Source organism: Narcine bancroftii, chromosome 1, assembly GCF_036971445.1.
Source record: "Narcine bancroftii isolate sNarBan1 chromosome 1, sNarBan1.hap1, whole genome shotgun sequence".
NCBI classification, from domain to species: Eukaryota; Metazoa; Chordata; class Chondrichthyes; order Torpediniformes; family Narcinidae; genus Narcine; species Narcine bancroftii.
In genome coordinates, this window is record NC_091469.1 from 58210881 (window position 1) to 58235533 (window position 24653).

The window sequence follows — 24653 nt, forward strand, 5'->3', positions numbered from 1 at the left end:
TAGTGAGGAATTCCACATTGAAACCCAGGAACACTGAAGGAAAGTCCATGTTTTTCCAAGTCAGGATGATATGTGACTTGGAGGATGCAAGATGCATTGTTTTCATATGCCTGAAATCCTTGTTCTTTTTGGTGGTAAAGTTTGCTGGTTTGGGAAGTACTGTTGAAGTCTTAGTTAATAACTGCAAAGTACTTTACAAATGGTACATACAGGGCTGTGGTGGAGCCACATGTATAAGATGGTGGAAGGGGTAACAATTCAGCAGCCGGATTTGTCCCGGATGGCCTTGTACTCATCCAGCTAAGTAGACAGCACTGCATCATGCTCCTGACTTGTGCCTTATGAGTTGTGAAAAGGACTGATGAAGTGCATACGTAAAATTGCTTAAAGCTACAAAGAAAGAAGGCTTAAAAATGTCCAAGAGAATTTGGGAAATGGGAAAAGAGATGTCGCACTGGTGATGTAAGTAGGACACTCATGAGGCTATTGTTAATGCATGTTCTTAGGCAGGGTAGAGGATATTTACCACAGGCCTGGCCCATTGCATGTGCTTTTGGCAGCACTTGAAATTCACTTAAGCCAAACACTCCATTGGTTAAAACTCTTCATATTGATAAATGAAGAGTTTCTGCTCTAAAACTACACTCAGAACATGTTGATTTTGATGTGAATAAATGCAGGGAAACTCAGAGAGATATGTCCATTGCATAACAGACACATGTTGAAAATTTAATCAAAATAAATATTTTAAACCTACCGTTAGATTTAGCATCTGAGAAGGAGGAGCCATCTTCCAGAGTGAACAACTGAGGAACACAAGCAGCTGTGCTTAGCCCCTGGCCCAGGTAAGATGCAGCGGAGTAATAAGAATGCATCCTGTACTGAGGTGTCATATTGGGGCCTGAAAACCGGCTTTCAGGAGTTTTCATTTGCTGTAATGAAAAGAACATACATTTCACCTCGGCGTAGAATTATAGGGAGACGTGTCTAAATGTCCTACTTTTTCATTCAGAGCATATTGTAAAAGAATAAGCTAATGTCCAATGACAATAAATTGGCAACTTCACAATGGGTGACAAAAGTAATATCTAAAACAAAGAAAAATCCATTTTAAATTTTCATCTGTGCATATCCAGGTACACAATCCTTAATCCGGAACCCTTGGAGGACAGTGTGTTCCAAATTTCAGATCTTTCCAGATTTCAGAAAGCCAGATTTAAGCCCACCCGAATTGTGCTGCCGTATCGACTCCTACCCCCTTCCATTTGCACTGCCAGTCTCCCACCCATCGCCTGACTCGCACAGCCGAACTCCCACCCATTGCCCAACTCGTGCTGCCAGTCTCTCGCCCGGCCGACTCACGCTGCCGGTCTCCTGCCCCCCAATCGCCCGATTCACGCTGCCGGTCTCTCCCCCTCACCCGCCCGACTCGCGCTGCCGGTCTCCCCCCCCCCCCCCCCCCCCCCTCAGCCGCCCAACCCGTGCTGCCATCTCTTTCCCCACTTGCCGGATTTTGGAGATTTCCGGATTTTAGATATCCGGATAAAGGATCATGTGTCTGTATATTAATAAATTTGCAGAAAGGGCAAATAATTGGAAGATAAGGATTCACCAATGAATATAAAGTGGTATATTTTAGCACATAGAATGGGAGATCACTTACTATTTTGCTAGAATCCTAGGTAAGATAGAGGTACGATCTTAGAATGAAAATGTTGTTGTACCCAGTAGGCTTACGCCTTGGGACCCAGAAGGGAGGGGGGCCCAGAAGGGAGGGGACCCCAAAAGTTCAATTGACCCCCTTTCAACCCCTTGGTATCTTTTGACCTTTTGGATAGTCCCATTGACCACAGGGATTAATGTCGACCACTTTGCAGACCCACAACATAAGCTGTTTAACATAACTTAACGTCATTTTATTCTATTCAATGAAGGGTGGTACAAGTCTTGTGGCACCTCTACCTCTTTCCGAATGGCAGCAGCAAGAACAGATCATGTCATCATTACCAGAGACCAGAGGGCTGCATTCTTAGTCCCTGCTCTACTCGCTTTACACCTATGACTGTATGATAACACCACCATCTACAAATTTGCTGATGACACCATGGTAGTGGGTGGTATAAAAAAAAGGGCAATGAGTCAGCTTACAAACTTAACCAAATGGTGCAGCAACAATAACTTTGCATTCAACGTCACCAAAACCAGAGTTCATTGTTGACTTCAAGATGGGAAAACCAGGGGAAAGACTTGGCGCCGTGGACGGAGATTAAAGGACGACACTCCCGTCAAATCGTGCAGGGGAACCGATTCCTCGGGGTCCTCCAACCAGGGAGGAGTCTCGGGATGGAGTAGTGGCCGGACGGTGAACTCCAGCCCTCTCCAGAAAAGTCGGGAAAAACAAGAGAAAATACAAAGGCACAGAAATAAAAGTTAAAGAAAAGTGAGTATAAAGGTGGAAAGAAGATGGCGACAAAAAAAGAAAAAACAAAATCAACGGTAAGAAGAGAAGAAGAGAAGACAACGGAGGAAGAAGGAGAAGGCCTTACCTGTCCGAAGAGGCCCGCTGTGGAGAGAGAAGCCCGCTTCCTCAGGTCGGTAGAAATAGGACTACAAAAATGGCTCGCTGAGCCGAGTAAAAGTGCGCAGACGCGCATGTGCGATGCGCATGAAAAAAAATCACACCGACGGGAGGGGGGACCAGCTGGGGAGTCGATCTCCACAGCCGGCAACGACAGCTGCAGAACACCTGCAGCAAGAAGAGACCAAAGAAGACAATGGAAACAAGAAAGAAGAGAAGAAAAGGGCAACAAAGAAACAACAGATGGCCAACCCAGAGGAAGAAGAAAAGGAAGAGTACAGTGAAATAGAAGAAGAAGGGAAAGGCAAGATAAAGGATATACTTTCTCTTGTTAGAGGATACATGGAGTCATTTAAAGAATGGCAAACACAGGAATTTAATGATTTAAGAAGAAGAATAAACAACACAGAAGAGAAAATGAATAAAATAGATATGACCTTAACAGAAATGGGAAAGAAAATGGACAAGATGGAAGAGCGGGCAGTAGCAGCAGAAATGGAGGTAGAAGACTTAAAAAAGAAATTGGAGGAATCTAATAAACAAACTAAAGAGACACAAGAACTACTAGCTCAAAAAATAGATATAATGGAAAATTATAACAGAAGAAATAACATAAAGATGGGAAAACCAGATGTGTATGATCCAGTGATCATTGGGGGATTAGAAGTGGAAAGGTCCTGGGAGTCACTATCTCAGAGGATCTTCTCTGGTCCAAACACACTAATGGCATCATGAAGAAAGCACATCAGTATCTCCACTTCCTCTGGAGTTTGCGGAGGTTTGGTACGATGTTAGAAACCATGTCAAATATCTACAGACATGTGTAGGAAAGTGTGCTGACTGACTGAATCACAGTCTGGTATGGAGATACCAATACCCCCAAATATAAAGTCCCGCAAAAGGAAGTGGACACATCCCAGGACATCACAGGCAAAACCTGCCTCACCATTGAGAACATGATGCCGTTGGAGAGCAGCAGCAACCATCAAGGATCCACATCACCCAGCACACACTCTGTTCTCACTGCTACTATCAGGAAAGATGCCTAGATGCCATAAGACTCGCAACACGAGGTTCAGAAACAGCTGCTACCCCTCCACTATCAGACTCCCAACAACAAATTCAATCAGGGACATTTAAGGACTATTACTTTTGCATTTTATTTTGTAGCAGGCCACCACACACCATGCCCGAAGCGGTGACCCAACACTGGGAACCTGCGGCCTGCACAGCAGGCTGAGGCGAGGTATGCTCTTTGAAGTTGGGACCCAACTCAGCAGCATGTGGCCATAGCGACCCACTCCGATGGGCCGGCCAGCGGGAGCCAATCAGCTGAAGCTAGGGAAGCAGCCACACCTGGGGATGAGAGGGGCTCACCAAGTGGCCGCTCCCCGGATAGCACTAAACAACAAATCCCAGGAAGCGGATCGCAATGCCACCAATCGGGTGGCATGATGACATCAAAGATGGGCTTTATATGGGGAGCTGCCAGCACAATAAACCAGTGTTGAATTCACTCCCATAGTGTGTATCTCTTCTTTGATAATAACCTCTCCAGCAGTAGCAGCCGCTACAGAAGTGATGCCTGACTGGTCCAACTGGCATAGTGGACCTGAAGAATGAGCGACCAGCCTGCAATCAATGCAGCCCAGCTTTTGGACATCACAGCCATGGTGTGGTTCCAGCAAGCCGAGGTGCAGTTCACCATATGGAAAATCACCACCGACGACACCCGCTTCTACTATGTAGGCGGCACCCTCAAGCAGGACAAGGCAGGACGCATTACCTACTTCCTCCAGAAACCTTCAGAACAAGGGAAGAATCACCCATCAAGGAGCTACTAACCCAAGCTTTTGGGCTTTCATGTTTGCCTGTCCGCACAGGCAGCAGACAAGGACATTGACGCATATCGCAGTGTGATTACCAGCCTCCAGTTGGAGTATGTACAGCTTGGCCCTGGGGAGCAAACCGTCCTGTGCGACACGTCCATTGGTACCCTCGTTCTATCATTCCCACTTTCTGGAGGAGTGGCATTTTTGAGGCCATACATAAACTGGCACACCCCGCCAAAAAAACGACTGTCAAAATGGTTGCTGGTCGGATTTGTCTGGCAATGCCTCCACAAAGATGTCAGCCAGTGGGCCAGTAATTGTACACAGTGCCAGGCCTTGAAAACCCACACCCACACTAAAGCACCCCCATAGTCATTTCAACTGCCACAACGCAGTTTCAGCCATGTCCACATAGATCTGGTGGCCCCCTAACAATATCCAGAGGTGCACGCTTCTTACTGATCCTAGTAAACAGGTTGACCAGATGGCTGGAAGCCATCCCATTGCCAGAGACTTCTATGGAAACGTGTGCCAGAGCCCTCCTGCACAACTGGGTGGCTAGGTTCGGGTTTCCAGAGCATATAACCTCAGACAGGGGCTCCCAATTTAACTCTAGCCTCTGATCTAATCTTCTAATGTCCTGGGTACTCAGCCCCACCATATCATGGCTTACCACCCTCAGGCCAATGGTTTGGTGGAGTGATTTCATTGACATCTTAACGCAGATTCAATGGACCTAACTGGGCGGATGAGCTCCTGTGGGTACTCCTGGGGATCCAGGCCTCTCCTAAAGAGGACCTAGAGATTTCTGCAGCCAAAATGGTGTACAGTGCACCATTAGTAATTCAGTTATATGATACAACGGGTCAACATGTCTTTTGGATATTGGGGAGAAATACGACTTACACGTCAAGCCGGCATTCTTGACTCTGACCAGCCTATCCCTGACCCAACCCCACGCCAAAGGGGCAGGCCTCTCAAGTACAAGGTCTCACCTAGTGCCGATCTGGGAGGGGATCGTGCAGCAGGTCGCCGAACATGCCATGCCCGAAGCGGCAACCCAACACTAGGAGCCCGCAGCCTACACCGCCAGCCAAGACTGGCTACGCACTTCGAAGTTGGCGTTTGACTCAGCAGCATGCGGCTGCAGTGCGCCATTCTGATGGGCTGGTCAGAGGCAGCCAATCGGCTGGAGCTAGGGAAGCAGCCAAACCAGGGGACGAGAGGGGCGTACTGAATAGCGTTAAATAACCAAACCCAGGAAGCGGATTGTAATGCCACCAGTTGGGTGGCATGATTACATCAGAGATGGGCTTCTGAGCCTTTTATAAGCAGAGCTGCCAACACAATAGTGTTGAACTCACTCACGTAGTGCCTCTTCTTTGAATATAACCTCCCCAGCGGTAGGAGCTGCGACTCTGTTAACATTCAACCTGACCTCAAATTCACTTGGTCTGTCTCCGGTGACACTCTCCCCTTGATCTCTGTCTCCATCTCAGGAGACAAATGTTTTTTTTTTCATATAAACGAACCTACCAACTCCCACAACTACCTCGACAACATTTCTTCACATCCAGACCCCTGTAAGGATTCTATTCTTTTCTCTCAATTTTAATTTGATCCTGTTATTATTTACCTGGAAACTGCACATCAGAAGTTGGATGCATTAACATAACATGTGGTTCAATGTAAAAAAAATTTCAACAAATCAAAGACAGATCATAGTGGTCAATCTCAGATAAACTGATAAAAGTATATTTCTAAAATGCTTCATCAAGAAAAGAAATCATTCCAGGTTTAATTTTTCTCCAATTATTCCAAATCGAATCCTGGAACCTCACAAATTGATCAAGCGTCATAGGATCAGGACAGCAGAGATCCTTAAAACACAAATTAAAAGGCATTATGTTTATTAAGTTCAATATATTTTTTTGTCTAACATCACAAAACAAGTAGTTTTAGGTAAATCCATAAACTACCATTTATCACTGGGTTTCCAGTGCCTGATTGATCATATTAATGCAAATAAACTAAAAACACAAAACTGCTGGAGCCCTTCTTCAAGGGTTTACTACAAGCACAACATCTGCAGACCTTTGTATTTCATTACATGACTGCAAGTAGACATTAATAAACTTTACTATACCAAGCAAGTAATTTATATGTTGAAAGCAGGACCAGACTACGATATAAAGTTTAGTGCTAGCTCTGGGTGGTTCTTATACAAAGCCATTTCTTATTCAGCATAGTGAAAACCCCAGGGCAGTGGTTCTCAACCTTTTTCTTTCCACCTATGCCATAGGTGCTCTGATTAGTCAGGGATTATTTAAGGTGCTGTTTACATCCGGTACCGCACGGATGGCAGTCTCTTCAATCTGAGGTGCCTGCAAGCTCACACCAAGACACAAGAGCAACTTGTCCATGAACTACTCTTTGCAGACGATGCCGCTTTCGTTGCCATTCAGAGCCAGCTCTTCAGTGCTTGACGTCCTGTTTTGTGGAAACTGCCAAAATGTTTGGCCTGGAAGTCAGCCTGAAGAAAACTGAGGTCCTCCATCAGCCAGCTCCCCACCATGACTACCGGCCCCCCCCACATCTCCACTGGGCACACAAAACTCAAAACGGTCAACCAGTTTACCTATCTCAGCTGCACCATTTCATTGGATGCAAGGATCGACAACGAGATAGACAACAGACACGTCAAGGCAAATAGCGCCTTTGGAAGACTACACAAAAGAGTCTGGAAAAACAACCAACTGAAAAACCTCACAAGGATTAGCGTATACAGAGCCGTTGTCATACCCACACTCCTGTTGGGCTCCAAATCATGGGTCCTCTACCGGCATCACCTACAGCCCCTAGAACGCTTCCACCAGCGTTGACTCCGCTCCATCCTCAACATTCATTGGAGCGACTTCATCCCTAACATCGAAGTACTCGAGATGGCAGAGGCCGACAGCATCGAATCCACGCTGCTGAAGATCCAATTGCGCTGGGTAGGTCACGTCTCCAGATGGAGGACCAATCGCCTTCCCAAGATCATGTTATATGACGAGCTCTCCACTGGCCACCATGACAGAGGTGCACCAAAGAAGAGGTACAAGGACTGCCTAAAGAAATCTCTTGGTGCCTGCCACATTGACCACCGCCAGTGGGCTGATATCGCCTCAAACCGTGCATCTTGGCGCCTCACAATTCGGCAGGCAGCAACCTCCTTTGAAGAAGACCGCAGAGCCCACCTCACTGACAAAAGACAAAGGAGAAAAAACCCAACACACAACCCCAACCAACCAATTTTCCCCTGCAACCATGTCTGCCTGTCCCGCATCGGACTTGTCAGCCACAAACGAGCCTGCAGCTGACGTGGACATTACCCCTCCATAAATCTTCATCCGCGAAGCCAAACCAAAGATTTAAGGTAGTATGTGAGTGGGAAGGGAAGGTTGAGAACTACTGCTCTAAACCCAATTGTTACGGAAATATTTTACTTGAGAAAAAATTGTCATTGTCCCATTTCATTTGGAGATATGAAACCATGCACATAATGAGTCAATTAGGTACAATCAAACTTTTTCTTTCCACTCACATAATACCTTAAACAATCCCTGACTAATCATAGAGCACCTATGGCATAGGGAATACTTAAAGTGGTATGTGAGTGAAAAGAAAAAGGTTGAGATCTACTGCCCCAGGGATTTCAAGAACATTAACAAACACACATTAATGGTTAATTACAGGAACAATAAAAAGTTCTGGAATACAAATGCTGTTTCAGGATGCCCTTCTTAAATTGCTAAGCCAGTGAAATGGAGCAGTACTGCTTGGAAGAAAGCATACCTTTCAAGATTTTGCTAATTGTAGACAATGTTCCAGGACATCCCACTTTCATTGGTGACCTCCACCCCAATATCAAAGTGGTGTTCCTCCCACCAAACACCACCTTTTTAATCCAGCCAATCGACCAAGGGGTTATGGCAGCATTCAAGGTCTACTACCTGAGGAGAACCTTTGCTCAGACTGTTGCTGCAATTTATGACACTGGAAAGACACTAATGCAGTTGTGGAAGGAGTACAACATTTTCCACTGCATAAAGATCCTTGCTTGGGCCTGGGATGATGTGACCAGAGAGTGCATGAATGGCATATGGAAAAAAAAATTTACAGGTATTCACCGCTTTACAAAACTAGTGTTCCTATGAAACCTTTCATAAGCCAAAATGGCATAAAGCAAAGACCTATTCAAATCCTTTCATAAAAGTGAACACAGGTTTCTTTATAAAAGCAAATTTTCGTAAAGCGAGTATTCATAAAATGGAGTGTACCTATACTGAAGTGGTATGTGCATGACTTTAAGGGATTTGAAAAAGATAAGATTGCAAGGATTAATAGTGCTGTTGTCAACATGGTAAACAACAACCTGAACCGAGACATTGATGTTGAGGACATTTCCTCGAGGTGGTTGCTTCCTGAGGAACAAACAAATTAAAAGTTGCTGGAGCTAGAGAAAGAGCAAGAGCAAATAGCCTAAGAAGAGGCAAGGGAAAAGGAAACAGGAGAAGAACAGGTGCAGAAGAGGGTCACTGTCAAGGGGTTAGCCAAATTCTTTTCAGACCTCAACAGCTAGCTGAAGAGATGGACCCAAACAGTGACCAATTTTCACTGATAGAGAGGAATGCTCATGAAGTGTCTGAAGAAAATGCAAACTAGGTAAACAACACTGGACATATTCCTGAAGAACCCAAAACCTCCCCAAGAGCATCAGCCAGGTCCTTCAACCTGAAACTCTTCCTGTGGAAAATGTTGAGAACAGTGATGTGGATGATCCTGATCCTCTATATTAAATTGTGGTGATAGAGGCAAAGAAAGTGTTTACATAAAAGTTTAAAAAGAGGAAAAAATTAACCAGTTTAATCTAGTGCAAGTTCAGTATCCCATATAGCTTTGCTAACTGCATACAGTAATATGGTAACTTCATGACCACTTTGCAGAGCGCCAAATTTCACACAACATATCGTGGATGTTAAGTGGCTCATACTTGTAATTTAAATTTTCTTTTAAAATTATTGCCTTATTTTAGTTCTGTGATACAAATATGTCTTTATATATTTACACTTCTCTAGTTCTTTTTTGTGACAGATTATGTTATATTTTATATTGTATATAGAAATGTTTTAAAGGAGATAAATTGTGGCAGGGTTTTTACTGTAGTTCACATACAAACACTTCAAAACAGACCCCATTTAAAATGCCAGAGCTCTGCTTGAGCAAGACAGACCAGGCTCCAGGTGCCTTTGCAAAAGCTTTGAAGAAAGCCTACAAGGACTTCGCGAGTAGGTGTTATTTGGACATGCAGTGGAGTAATGGATTGTTTTGGAAAGCAACAGATGAACGAACTTGGAAGATTAGGTCCGGAGCTGCAGTCTATCTGAGTGCAGTTGGCAGTTCTAAGAGGGTCATGTAGTTTTCTCTGAGTGAGAGAGAGAATTCAGTTCTACAGTTCAGCAGCAGCAGCTGGGACTGGAACAGGACAAGCTGGGAAGTTTGTAAACCCCATTTTGAAGACAGGTTGTGAGTTTAGTTCAGCCTGGTGAAAGCCCTTGTGGTCCATAAAAGAGGAGAGGACTGGCTGCATAATGTTTCACTTGAAATAAGGAAAACAAAAATGAACTCTGGTGACCTGAAAGAATGAGGTTATCATCTGGAATACCCTGATGGGGCAAGTTTCTTTGGCAATACACTAAAGTGGCTGATCAGAAGGAATCAGGTGTGGGTGTCCAATGAGCAACAAATCTCTCTCTGAAAATCAACAAGCACCTTCCTGAGCGGAAATCATTTACTTTTCAAGCACCAAAGCCTGGTGAAATTCATAAATATTAAATTCTGTGCACAGTATAAGAACTTACTGCAACCAGTGAACTTGGAGGAATGAGAAGTGAGATTGGACTGTGAATTAAATAACTTTTCTGAACTTGTATACACATTACATACATGTGCACCTAGAATTAGAAGGGGGATATGTTAGGTTAAGTTAATAGTAATAAGTTAAAGTGTGATCCTCTTTTCATGTTTAAAGATAATTAAAAGCAACTTTTGTTTAAGTAAGCATTTGTTTTGGTTAATTTCTATTGTTGCTGGGTTTTGGGGTCCTCTGGACTCATAACACTTTCCATTTATTTTGGTTCTTGGTTAAATCTTGACTAGAAAAACAAAGAAATCTACACTAAGCTACAGTTTTTTTAAATGTATGATTATTTTTAATTATGATTATGAAAAAATGGCAGTGCTGCAGCTGGTGCGGACCCATGGAGAGCAGAGATACAGTGCACTCATGGGGTCCAACAACCCAGTCCGACTGCCGTCTGCTCCGTACAAGTTTTGAATGGCCCATTAAAAAGCTGATGGTAGTTTTATTTGAAATCCCGCTATCGTGGGTTCTGAGCCCAAGATGGTGGCATCTATGATTGGCAGCAGCCACAAGCGGTTACAGACTCCAGGGAAGAGGATTAGTACAGGACACCAGAGGAGAGACCTCCCCCCCCAACTGAGAAGCAGAGGAGACAACCCATGGGTTCGTGACCACAGTGGTGGACCAGTGAGAGGTTCAATGGCTGAAGGACTGCCAGTGACTTGAGGTGAGGAACCCTCAGAGGCTGGGGACTGCTGGAGACTGCAGTCAAGGGAATCATACCTGGAAGCAGTCTGCTGGAGACTGGCTCAAAACTGGCTGAAGGCAGATGCCAGGTATCAGAGCCATCGTGTGAGAGGTTGCTGAGGGCGCTGAAGGGTTCCTAATCATATTGGAGATTTGGATCTGGAGTTCAGGTTGCCAATGGTTTGGACTGGACTCTGTGTGGCTACGGGAGCACTGGATATGAATGCGTGGACACTTGGTGACTCAGGGAGAACTCTCTTGATTCTCTTTCTCGGACTGCAAGAGGCGCTTCAGGCAATTTCTGCCGTTGGCGAATCTGTCTGCCTGACAGGAGGCAAAAGCTATTTTGTGTAATATGAAACTTTCTATTACATGACAATAAATTGAATCTTGAATCTTTTTAAAAAAACAGAACAATTCTGAGGATCAACATTAAACTCTCAGTGGTTGTCTGGAAAATATCCAACAACATAATCAGCTGCTAACAAAGGTAATTGCTCCCCTACACACACACACACACACACACACCCCTATAAAAAATGCAATTCAAGAATAAGTAGGGCAGAACTAATCTTCCCACCACATGCCCTGTATGTTAACAGTGAAAATAATTTCAGAACTTAAATAATTTATATTATTTTCCAGTGCAGGACAAGAACATCCCTGGGAGGACTCTGGTTGAAATTGGAAGTCGGACATTACTGCACATTTTTAAGCTTACAGGAATATATGTCCTGTTAAAACACAGAAATGTTGGAGGAACTCAACAGGTCTCACAGCATCCATAGGAGGTAAAGATACTGTATACAACCAATGTTTCGGGACAGAGCCCTTCATCAAGATGAGTAAAAAGTAGTCATGTGCCTGAATTAAAAGGTTGGGGAGGGAAGAATGGGCAGGGGAGAAGTACAGACCAACAGACAAAGCTGTTAATTGGATATGGATGGGGCGCAGGAAAGGTGAAAATTGACTGGAGGGAGATGGGGGGTTGTTTGGGGCACTGTGGAAACAGAATCAGGGAAAAGGAAACAGAGGGAAAAGGGAGCGAGAGTGAATCAGCTAGAGGAAAGGAGATATAGGAAAGATGAGGGAGGGGGCTAAAAGAAACTGGAGAAGTCAATGTTAATGCCACCTGGTTGGTGTGTGTCCAAATGGAATATGAGATGTTTTCAGATTGTCTCAGTCTGGCAGTGCATAAGAGCATGGCCAGACATATCAGCAAGGGAATGGGGCTGGGAATTGAAATGGGTAGCCACTGGCAGATCCACACTATTGTGGCAGGCAGATCCAAGGTACCCAATGAGGCGATTGCCCAGTCTGTGTCCAGTCTCATTGATCAACAGGATACCGGTGCAGTAGATGAACTCTGCAGATTCACAAATTACTTTACTTGGAAGGACTGCTTAGGGCTCCGAATGGTGGTGAGGGAGGAGCCATGGGTACAAATGAAGTACTTCCTGCAGTCACAGGGGTAGATGCCAATGGGGAGATTGGTAGAAGGGAGGAGTAGATGGGGGGGGGGGGGTCGCCAGTAGAGTGGAAGGTGGAGAGGGGAGGAACAGAGAGGTGTCTGGTGATGGGATCATGTGGTAGGTGGTAGAATTAGCAGAGGATGTGTCCTGTTACCCTCTATCAGAATGCTTTAGAAACCCTACAGGATACATAGGTTGTAGATATACAAATGCATATTGATATATCAAAGCTAATAAGCAAGGTGTTGCGGGTGGTGTCTGGGGTTCCTGTTGACATACTTTATGTTAAGAATGAATGTAGCAATTTGCAGCTTGAAAGCATGCATTTTTCCATGATCAGAGAAAACAGTATTTTCTTAAAAGCTTCTGTGAAGCAAAGGTACAAGTGCAAGCAACTGTGGCATACAAAACATTTGATGGATAGTTTGGGGTCACTTTACTTTTGCAACTATCCTCTAGTCTACTAACTTCTTCCTCAGTCAATTTAGTGGAATAGTGAAGACCAAGGTGGTGATAGCTAGTGCAGACAATGGTCCCTGCATCAAGTGCACACCTAAATGGCAATGGCCTCAGAATGAAAGGAATGAAACTAATCTGTAAACACTGAAAAAAATCCGTAAGTAAGATGCAGTTACGAAAGAGGATCTCTTAAATATGTGTGGAAAGCCAGAGTTTGGTGCTTTGGATGCTACTTTTAGAAGTATGTTCAATTGATCTTATTAATGATTAACTTAAAGAAAAAGTAATTCAGACTGGTTATCAACTGGATAGATACTTTGATGTCATTTAATTTCCTTCTGGTCAAGTCAGACTTTCTCTGTGGCCTAATGGCACAATCAGGACTTTTTCTTTCAAGCTTGGAGTTGGAGTTTTCCTTTCACTGAATGTCTTGGGCCATTCCAGTGCAGTATTCTCTCGAGTTCAGAAGAATGAGAGGAGATCTTATAGAAACATATAGGATTATGAAGGGTATAGATAGGATAGATGTAGTAAGGTTTTTTGAGCTGGCCGGGGAAACTAAAACGAGAGGACACAGTCTCAAGATTCGGGGGAGTAGATTTAGGACAGAGATGAGGAAAAATAATTTTTCCCAGAGAGTAGTGAATGTTTGGAATTCTCTCACCAGGGAAGTGGTTGAGGCTGCCTCATTAAACATAATAGAGGAATTAGGGGATATGGGGAGAAGGCAGGTAGGTGGAGTTAGGTGATAAATTAGATCAGCCATGATCGTATTGAATGGCAGAGCAGGCTCAATGGGCCATTTTTGGCCTACTCCTGTTCCTACTTCCTATGTATGACAAGACATGCAATTTGTTTACATTACCTTGCTTATAATTTAACCAAATTGCTCTCTTCCCATTGAGAGCACCAGCAGTGACTTTCTGGAACCTGGTGGAGTCACGATTTGAATTGTATTGTGTAGATGTGATTTTTTATTAATAGCTATTGGTTCAAAGGCATTTTCAGCGGGGACAGGTTTTTAAGGATTTTAATTCCCAGAATCCAGAATATCACCCATCTAATTGGATTTCCTGACACATTTTTATGTAACCTGTAATACAATTAATTTTGTATTTCGCAGTACTTGATATTCCAAATGCAGCATCTTTTAATTTTCAGTAAGCTAAGCATCATCACTGAGACCCTGCCAGAAATTTCATCCATTGTAGTGAGTTGTGAACGAGCGCAGCAAAGAGACCGAGACAACAGGCTGCGAGCTTGAGTACCATAACTGATTTATTTTGAATTCTGTGCTGCATACTTTAAGACTGTTCTCGGTCCCGCCTCTAACATCTTGGTGCTTGCGTCCAGATGATGCAAGTGCGTACACAACCTTCCAGTCTAGACTGGAAGGGACGGTCCTGTGATACTGTCCTTGCCGCGGCTGCCCCGCCAACCACGCGTGACAAGTGGGGCTGGTTCGCCGTTGCAAAAAATGCACGTTGCCACACCATAATGTATACATGGCCTGCTGTTCTCTATAAAATATATATGATTTATGTTTCTGCAGTGTATATTTTATAGATTTTGACAAAGTTTTGTTGTCAATGCATGAATGCCATCAGTCTGTCAGCCAAATGATAAAAGGAGCCATGATGTAGTGTTCAGCATGTCGAGTTCAACTAAGTCACAAGAAAGAAAATGGTGGTCGAGCAAATCTCAGATAGAGACAGGATTAAAAACGCAAGAAGAAATGCATAATTAGTACATGCAAGTGAAGGAGGACAAAACCAGAGGGTAAAAGTGAAGGTATTAGATGAAAAGGCAGAGAGGAAGCTGAAATGCAGAGTCATATAAATAGAACAAAAATGTACTCACTTTCTCATCATTTTCATTTCTCTGAAAATTAAAAAAAAACAATATAAATAAATGCTTTCTTCTATATATTCAATGCAAGATTTGATCAACTCAGCCAGTTTTTTTTTTTAAAAAGTTATCAAAGCAAGAGGCAATACGGACCAACAGGAATTTGGGATGGAACTTGATAGCTGGGCAAGGGAGGTACTCTGTTCCTCCTGCCCCACGGAGAGTGTTGTAAAAGCATTCATATTTTCCCTACCATACTTCAACAGTCATCCTTGTCTTTTCCAATGTCAGGTTTTAGGAATCCTGTGAAACCCAGTTGCCAATGGTGAAACAGGCGAAATGTTGGCCTTACAACTTAATGATGACCTCACATTCTGGATGCCTGCACACCTCAGCCTACTTCCACTGAACTCAAGAGTGATTGAGCTTCAGGTGGCTCGGTGCATTTAAGATATTTACTTTTCATCTCATACTGATACGCTATCAATAACTTTACAGACTAGAAGTTACCTGACTGATAGGCTTTTATTACCATAAAAAGAGAAGGCACGTCTCCTGTTGCTGACCTGAGACCAGAGCTTGGTCTGGGGGAGAAGTTTATGGTGTTGCTGCCTTTATAAGGGGAATCAAGGGGAGGAGCCACAGGTACATTCAGCAAAGGGTGGGCCACCCATACACATACAACCAGTATTAACAGTGGTTCCCCCACATTCACTCCCTCTTTTAAAAGAAGTCTGGCAGGATGAAGTAGGTTCCATATCCATCACAAATTCAGCCTGTCGAATGGTCTTGTCCGCTGGTGTGACCGTCATAGTGTCAGCTGTGGCTCAGCTGTTGGCTCCTGGATGGTCTGGTGACTGAACTGAAACAGATGGGGTGAGGGCTGGGGTAGGGTGACATGGTATGTGGTGGATGATCATGGGGGTTGGATGTACAGGTTGGTCAGCTGGAGTTCTGGGGTCTCCTGCACGTAACAGTTCCCGGATGACCACAGTGTCCTCATGCCCATCTGGATATGCCACAAAGGAGTGTTGAGGGTTGGCATAGAGGAAGAGGACCCTCTCAACCAGTGGGTCAGACGTGGCTTCTCGCATGCTTCCGGAACAGGACTGGTTCTGGGGACTTCAACCTGTATGGCAGCATCGGCCCTGACGCAGACTGCCTGGGGAAGAGAAACAACCTTTCATGTGGGGTTGCGTTCGTGGCGGTCCTTTGGAGGGATCTGATTGCATGGCGCACTTCGAGGAGGACCTCTTGGTAGTAGGCGACAGGCAGGCCTTTCAACTCAGGGGTAGGAGGACCGTCTTCCAGACAGTGGTGTTCTCCCTTTCCACCTGGCCATTCCCTTGGGGATTGTAGCTGGTGGTCCTTCTCATGGGGATATCTCTGGCCAGGAGATATTGGCGCAGCTCATTACTCATGAAAGAGGATCCCCGGTCGCTATGAATTTCATGGGAGTATTCAAACAGGCTGAAGAGGTTGTACAAGGCTTTAATGATGATGGCAGTAGTCATGTCCAGGCAGGGAATGGCAAAAGGGAAACATTAGTACTCATCAATGATGTTGAGGAAGTACATGCTGCAGTTCAAAGAGGGCAGAGGCCCCTTGAAATCCATGCTCAGGTTCTCCAAGGGGGGGGGTGGCCCAAATTCATTGCAACCTGTCTGGCTAGTAGAAGTGTGGTTTGCACTCTGCACACACCTGGTCATTTCTGCTCATCGGTCCTGATGTCCTTGACCAAATATGGGAGATTGCAGGCTTTGACAAAATGGAAGAACCTGGTGACCCCAGGGTGGTAGCGGTTGCTGTGGAGGGCTTATAAACAATCTATTTGCACATTGTCAGGGCATCTGAAGGCTCGTTGAGCTTTCTGGGCCTGTACAAGATATCATAGTTGTAGGTGAGTTTGATTCTCCACCTCAGAATCTTGTCGATCTTAATTGTACCCCACTACTTGTTATTGAACAAGAAAGCAACTGCACGTTGGTCAGTCAGCAGGGTAAATCGTTTGCCGGCAAGATAGTGCCTCCAGGCCTATGCATTCCTGATGGAGGAATAGTGGATGTCAGGGCCTTAACGTTTGCGGGAGAAAAATGCTGTGGTCTGCCCGCCTGGTTAAGTGTGGCAGCCAGGCCAAAGTCAGACGCATAGCTCTCTTCTCCTGGAATGGGGCGTGACAATATCGCCTTTGATGTGGCTGAAGGCCTCTTGGGCCTCTGCCGACAAGAGAAAGAAGGTGGCTTTTACGAGAGGGTGGGCCTTATTCGCATAGTTGCGGACCTACTGGGCATAATAGGAGAAAAACCCAAAGTACCTCAGATCCTCTGGTTACTGTTGAACCAGGCCCAAGGGTGTGATGGTCAGAGCATTAATTCATTACCTTGGGAATGCTCCTGGGTTCATTATCAGACACTTTGATTGTTCAGCGACTCCGAGACTAGCCCAGTATTAGTATGGAGAAATGCTATTTTGGATTTATCACAGGAAATAAAGACAGGTGTAAAAACCCTCCAAGTATGATGCGATTATGCTCCTTGCTCAAAGTCCTGAATTCACTGGGGAAGCTTCAATTGTAAAGAAACCAAAGACCAAATTGGCTCCATCCCTAATCTCCTCACTCTTCTAGCTGGGCAATGGACATTCCTTGGGGAAAGGATCAGAAAAAAATGCCCCAAACTTCCTTCACATAACCATTCAAAACATACTATTCTTAAAGTCCCTAATGAATACAAAAACACCTTATTAACATAATTATACACAATCAAAATCATAGTAATAAAACATTATTAGAAAATGAATTTTAATCCTACCTGCCATTGATTTCCTGATTGGCCAGATACGAATGATGTAGTGAGTCCCCGAAGGCTGTTTTTCACAGGTGTCCCTCCCAGTGTTGAACCCATATCAGAAGCAGGTAAATCTCCTGCTACCGCCACCTGGTACTGGGGATAGTTGTAAAGATTGTTGTAGTAAGCTGGATAGAGAGACGGCTGATAAAAGTTGCTGTAGTAGGAAGAGTCCACTACCAAGTCTGGAGTGGCCTCCAGGTGCCCTCTGCTGGTTATAGTAGGGATATCCTGGAGATGCAATCTCCCCTCTGGAAAAAGATGAAATAAAGTTTTGAATCTCAAGTTAAAATTATGTACATTTTCCCATTTCAACCAATAATGGAAAGTCACATACAAAGTGTATGATCAGGAAAAATTGCATTTAGACATTTTTTTGCAAACTTTGGAGATGATCATGTAATACATTTCTAGTCAGTAATAACAGTAAGAACATCCACTGACATTAATGAAAGGAAATCTTGTATTGCAAATTTCAGTCAGAAACTGGGCCTTGGATACACTGCCCGGAGAAGTTGGGGGCTACTGGACCTCTATAGCCACTTCTAAATGGTTGATGATCACACCTGATTACTCTTGGGGTACCCAATGCAAATAACAAAACTCTTGTTTAAACTCATTTGCTTAATTATTCCTTACTCCAGGTGCAAGCTCTAACAATCTAGAAATTAAATCATTTGAAGAGAAAAATAATGTTAAAGTGAAATTTAAAGGGTCAGAAATAATTTAATAATGAATTTACAGAGGATGTTGGGGAAAAATGAAGGGATGTAGCGTCATTAACATCATAATGTTCAACTCACCTCTAAATATCCACAGAGTACAACAATTACAGTCATTCTTACTGTGGCATACAATTAAAATTATCACACCTATTTCCAATGCTAACCTTGCATTCTCTCACTCTACTTATCTCTTCCCTTCCTCCCTCCCTCACTAGGGGTTTTCTTGGGACTATGCTTACAATTTGTTCCTTAAACCTTTCCCCCTTTGACCTCATTTGCATTATTTATTTCCATTCCAGTTTGATTCAGAATTTGTGAAACAGATTGTTGAACCTTCTTTGTAATATGCCATGGCTCATGTGTCAAACTGCACTCACTGGTCTTTCTTTTGAGAGATTCATAGATCCTGTCTTCAAGTGCAAAATAAGTAACACAAGATGACAATCATCTTCCGATAAACATCAGAAGACTCTAGCGAACAGCATTTGTTCATTACAATGCTGAGACTTTAAAGACTAAAAGTCATCTAGCAGAGAAACAGGTACTTTGGCCAAACATATTCATTCCAATCATCCATAGCAATCCCATTTACCAGAACTAATCTTCTGTCGTTTGGCACACGAGATTATCATGGGAAATACAATGATGTAGCTTAAACTGCTGCCCTGCGATGACCTGGGTTTAATTCTGACCTCAGGTGCTGTCAGTGTGGAGTTTGCACATTCCCCTCGTGCTTGCATGAGTTTTCACCAGGTGCTCTGGTGACCTCCCACATCCAAAAGACTTGCTGGTTGGAAGGCCAATTTGTCACTAAGTTGTCGTAAGTGTATAGGTGAATGTCAGAATATGGAAAGAGTTGACAAGAATTTAGGGAGAATTTAAAAATGGATCAACTATGATCAGTGTGGATTGATGGTCAATGCAGACTCCATGCACTGAAGAGCCCATCAAGTTCATCAAGGTTTTCCATACATGTAATTAGTAAATCATTATACAGTGAGTATTTAAATTGGAGAGTTTCATTTATTACATGGTTATATCTCCTCCCCTCCCTATCCCCACCTCTTGACCCTTATAAAAAATATGCCAAAGGTTATACATAGTAAAAGGAAAAAAAAAATAATAAAAGTTAAGAAATAGTATGGTATCTTGGATTGCCTGGAGCATCACATTGGAATTAAACAGATCTTATATAGTCATTTCATGCCAAGGAAGAAGGTAAAAGCAGGACTCGAGAGGTTGGAAGATACATTTCTACACATTTATACCTAATATTTATATACAAGGGCTCCAAATTCACAAAAATACAAGATATTTATTTCTTAAATTATATGTAATTTTCTCTAAAGGGATACAACTTTGTATTTCTGCATTCCATTTTCCCATTCCTAAATGTGAATCTGATTTCCAGGTCACTGTAATACATTTCCTTGCTACTGCAAATACTATTTTAACAATTTTCATTTGATAAATTGATAATTTCTATATTCCCAATAAGAATAAATCTGGGTTTAATGGGAACACACTCCTATAACTTGTTCTAAAAATCTCCCAAAGTCCTCCCAAAAGGGATTTACCTTAGAATATGACCGAGTCAAGTGTTTAAAAAAAAAACCTACCGTATCTCTCCACCACATCTAAAACAGTGATCTGAGAAATCTGATTTCATTCTATTCAATTTTTCTGGTGTTAAATATAATTGATGTTAGAAATTATATTGAACCAATTTACATCTTCTTTTCTTTGGCTTGGCTTCGCGGACGAAGATTTATGGAGGGGTAAATGTCCAAGTCAGCTGCAGGCTCGTTTGTGGCTGACAAGACCGAAGCAGGACAGGCAGACACGGTTGCAGCGGTTGCAGGGGAAAATTGGTTGGTTGGGGTTGGGTGTTTGGTTTTTCCTCCTTTGTCTTTTGTCAGTGAGGTGGGCTCTACAGTCTTCTTCAAAGGAGGTTGCTGCCCGCCGAACTGTGAGGTGCCAAGATGCACGGTTTGAGGAGATATCAGCCCACTGGCGGTGGTCAATGTGGCAGGCACCAAGAGATTTCTTTAGGTAGTCCTTGTACCTCTTCTTTGGTGCACCTCTGTCACGGTGGCCAGTGGAGAGCTCGTCATATAACACGATCTTGGGAAGGCGATGGTCCTCCATTCTGGAGACGTGACCTACCCAGCGCAGTTGGATCTTCAACAGCGTGGATTCGATGCTGTCGGCCTCTGCCATCTCGAGTACTTCGATGTTAGGGATGAAGTCACTCCAATGAATGTTGAGGATGGAGCGGTGACAACGCTGGTGGATGCGTTCTAGGAGCCATAGGTGATGCCTGTAGAGGACCCATGATTTGGAGCCGAACAGGAGTGTGGGTATGACAACGGCTCTGTATATGCTAATCTTTGTGAGGTTTTTCAGTTGGTTGTTTTTCCAGACTCTTTTGTGTAGTCTTCCAAAGGCGCTATTTGCCTTGGCGAGTCTGTTGTCTATCTCGTTGTCGATCCTTGCATCTGATGAAATGGTGCAGCTGAGATAGGTAAACTGGTTGACTGTTTTGAGTTTTGTGTGCCTGATGGAGATGTGGGGGGGCTGGTAGTCATGGTGGGGAGCTGGCTGATGGAGGACCTCAGTTTTCTTCAGGCTGGCTTCCAGGCCAAACATTTTGGCAGTTTCCACAAAACAGGACGTCAAGCGCTGAAGAGCTGGCTATGAATGGGCAACTAAAGCAGCATCATCTGCAAAGAGTTGTTCACGGACAAGTTGCTCTTGTGTCTTGGTGTGAGCTTGCAGGCGCCTCAGATTGAAGAGATTGCCATCCGTGCGGTACCGGATGTAAACAGCGTCTTCATTGTTGAGGTCTTTCATGGCTTAGTTCAGCATCATGCTGAAGAAGATGAAAAGAGGGTTGGTGCAAGAACGCAGCCTTGCTTCACGCCATTGTTAATGGAGAAGGGTTCAGAGAGCTCATTGCTGTATCTGACCCGACCATGTTGGTTTTTGTGCAGTTGGATAACCATGTTGAGGAACTTTGGGGGGCATCCGAGGCGCTCTAGTATTTGCCAAAGCCCTTTCCGGTCTTGACAGGGATCAGACCATCTTTGTTCATCAAGATTAATATTCATCCAACTCCCATTTCTGTCTAGATTTATGCAGTCCTTGCTTAATAGTTCCTTTTTGAAGTAAGAGATATTGTTGATGTAAATTGTTTCCTAATAACAGTTTCCACCTTGCTACAAAAAGGTAACCACAACTCTGAACCTCATTTTTCCCTCAGTTGGAAAAAACAAAAATTTTTATTAGGTATTCTGTATTTGTTCCTCAATTGTTCAAATTACATCAATTGGTCTTGTTCATAACAATCTTCAATATTTTTAATGCCCTTATTGAACCAAGTAATTAAAACTAAATTCTGAAAAAAGGTGCAAGTTGATTTTGTATCAAAGGCAATTTAAGCGATATACTTCCTCTTATTCCAATTTGATTATTCATCTTATTCCAAATAATAATCAAATGTTTCAACAATGGTGTCTCTTTATCCCCAATTAATAATTTTGAATTCCATTTCTATATGAATTCCTCTGCTAACCTTTCTACTATCTTATCTAGTTCTATTTTAACCCATGCCGACTTTTCTACTTCTTCAAAGATGTCAGGAATCTCATTTGAGCCGCTTGATAATAATTCTTAAAGTTAGGGAGTTGTAAACCTCCCTGTTCATATTTCCATGTTAGTTTTTCTGTAGAGACGCTTGACATTTTACCTTCCAAAGTAATTTCCTTACATGTTTATTTAATTCTTGGAAAAACTTCTGTGGTAATAATACAGGTAAACGTTGAAAACATAAATTGATTTCTTGGAAATATATTCATCTTTAAACAATTAACTCTTCCTATTAATGTTATAGGGAGAGTCATTCATTTTTTTTAATAGTCTTCAACTTTAAGTAATGGAAAGAGTCTGTTTCTATGATGTATCTTTCTATGCTACTATGATTCTAATTCATGTGTTTCCAAATTAAGTAAGATAACTGTTTCATATTAAATTTTTATTGCATCAATTTAAATATATTTAAAGAAATTCATCAATCTTGACCCTGACAAGCTACCTAAGTAGCCTTAAACCAGTGGGAATCTCTACCAAATTATATTGGTTTTATAGTGAGAATGATCAATATTGTGACTTCTCATTTCGGACCTGAGCAAGCCACATGTTTACCACATCCATTAAGGGCTGATCCCATCATTTCCCTCCACAAGTCTCTTAGGATTCTCCCTTTTGATCCTTTCTTAGAAAACAGCCGAGAAGAGGTCACAATTTCCATATCACACTTTAGCTTTTTTTTGGGGTATTAAAAAAAATTTCATACATGTAATCATAGCCAAATATAAAATACAATAATCAAATATTAATATCAAGTCCATTATAAATGATGGTTATAAACCCTTTCTTAACAAAACCCCAAGAATAAAAAAGTAAAAAGCATAGAAAATACAAGTAAGGAAAAGAATAAACCTGGTTGCCTGAGAACACCCCTCACCATACAGCTCTGCATCTTTTAATACCTCCAAAGAGATTAGAGGTTTTCAAAATTTAGGGAAAACATCTATAAGTTAATTCCTTCAATTTGTAAATACAGGCACCAAATTTTCAAAAAATATATCTCATTCATTTCTGATTATAAGTAGGTACGTTGCTCCATATCTGCATTCCGTTGCTCCATATCTAAATGGGTGTCTGATTTCCATATTACTGCTATACATTTTCTTCTACTGCCATTAACCCATTACAAATTCTTTTTGATAAAGAGGTTGTGGGATAAAGAGCACTAGATCCCTTCAATATTACGTAATAAAGATAAAATTGGGTTTTGTGAGAATTTAATTCCTGTAACCTGTTCTAAAAAAAGTTGTCAAATTTATCCAAAAGGCTCTCACTTAAGGGAGGTCCAAGAATGTTTAAAAAAAATACCCATCACCTGGCCACATCTAAAACACTGGTCTGATAATCCTGATTTCAATCTATTTAACTTCTGTGGTGAGAGATATAATTGATGTAAAAAGTTATATTGAGCTAATCTGTATCTAACATTTAACTCTGACCAATTTTGTTCATCAATGTTTATTTAAATCAGTCTGGACCCCTTTTAGGAGTCTCCTTCTGCAATAAAGAGCACATAGCTGAAATAAATTTCTTTATGTCTGTTGTGAATCAGCATTTTCACATACTACATTTTGGTAATAACATTGTTGGACCCAGTTTATCTCTTAAATAAACACTTAATTGATAATAACAAAAAAGTGTATTATTTTGTATCCTGTAGCCATGTGCTTCTTGAAAGACACACACACACACAGGTAGTGTAGTCAGGTTAAGCTATGAGTTTTATTAGGGCTCAGTGTCTGTTGGCTGCACAGCAAGGCCAGTGCCATTTTAGGGCTGCTGGCCTTTAAGCTGCATTTGCTGTTCACCTGCTGGTTTGCTTGTTGGGGCCAGTGTCACAGTGTGGGCTGCTGGCCTTTGGTTGCGCTCGCTGCCTAGAGCGCCGGCTCACATGACCCACCCACCCACCCCCCTCAACCAAAGACCAATATGGTCTTTGTTATTGTCCTTGGTGCCTGGAGGTAAAGTCTCTGCAGACTTCAATGGCCTGCCTCTTCAGTAGGGTGCTGGTGTTTCAACCGGGCACGTCAGGTCCAGGTGTGCCGACTTCAGCCTGTCTGTGGTGAAGACCTCCATTTTGCCTCCGACCTCCAGCTCTAACGTGGCCCCATTGTTGCAGATGAAACAGACCCTCTTATGGCCTCTGAAGCGGTGGACGATGTGGACACCTGCAAATGAAAACATACTCACAATCCTGGAGGTCTTTGGGTATGTTGGTCCTCGCACGACTGTGCCTGGAAGGTGGAATTGGAACGAGGTTGCCGACTCTTTCCCTTCGTCTGCTGAGGAACACTGCAGAGTTGTCCTGCTGTCTGCCTGGGGATGGTATGAATTCTGCCGGGATCACCAGTGGAACTCGTGGACAAGTTCGGCCAAAGAAATGTTGATGTTCTCCTTGTCTACCCAGTTGGGTCCTTGGAGTCTGGTCATGAGCCCAGCTTTGAGGTACCTGTGGAAGCGTTCCATCAACTCATTGGACTGTGGGTGGTAAGCTGTTGTGTGGTGCAGCTGGACACCCCATAGACTGCCGAGGTCGGACCACAGACAGGTGGTGAACTGGGCCCTTCTGTCGATGTGATGTGGGACGCTAACT

The 24653-nt window shown here is 43.1% G+C and overlaps 1 protein-coding gene across 7 annotated transcripts in view; it reads right to left on the reverse strand.

Moving 5' to 3' along the window:
* The window catches only part of dmrt1 (doublesex and mab-3 related transcription factor 1), a 147102-nt gene that overhangs the window by 50084 nt on the left and 72365 nt on the right, over positions 1-24653 (reverse strand). For all 7 annotated transcript variants that reach the window (XM_069927747.1, XM_069927794.1, XM_069927764.1 and 4 more), the window contains exons 3-5: positions 17652-17938; positions 14854-14874; positions 758-932 (exon numbers count right to left, since the gene is read on the reverse strand). In XM_069927747.1, coding sequence (XP_069783848.1) covers positions 758-932; positions 14854-14874; positions 17652-17938 — 483 coding nt within the window. The remainder of the gene's footprint in view (positions 1-757; positions 933-14853; positions 14875-17651; positions 17939-24653) is intronic.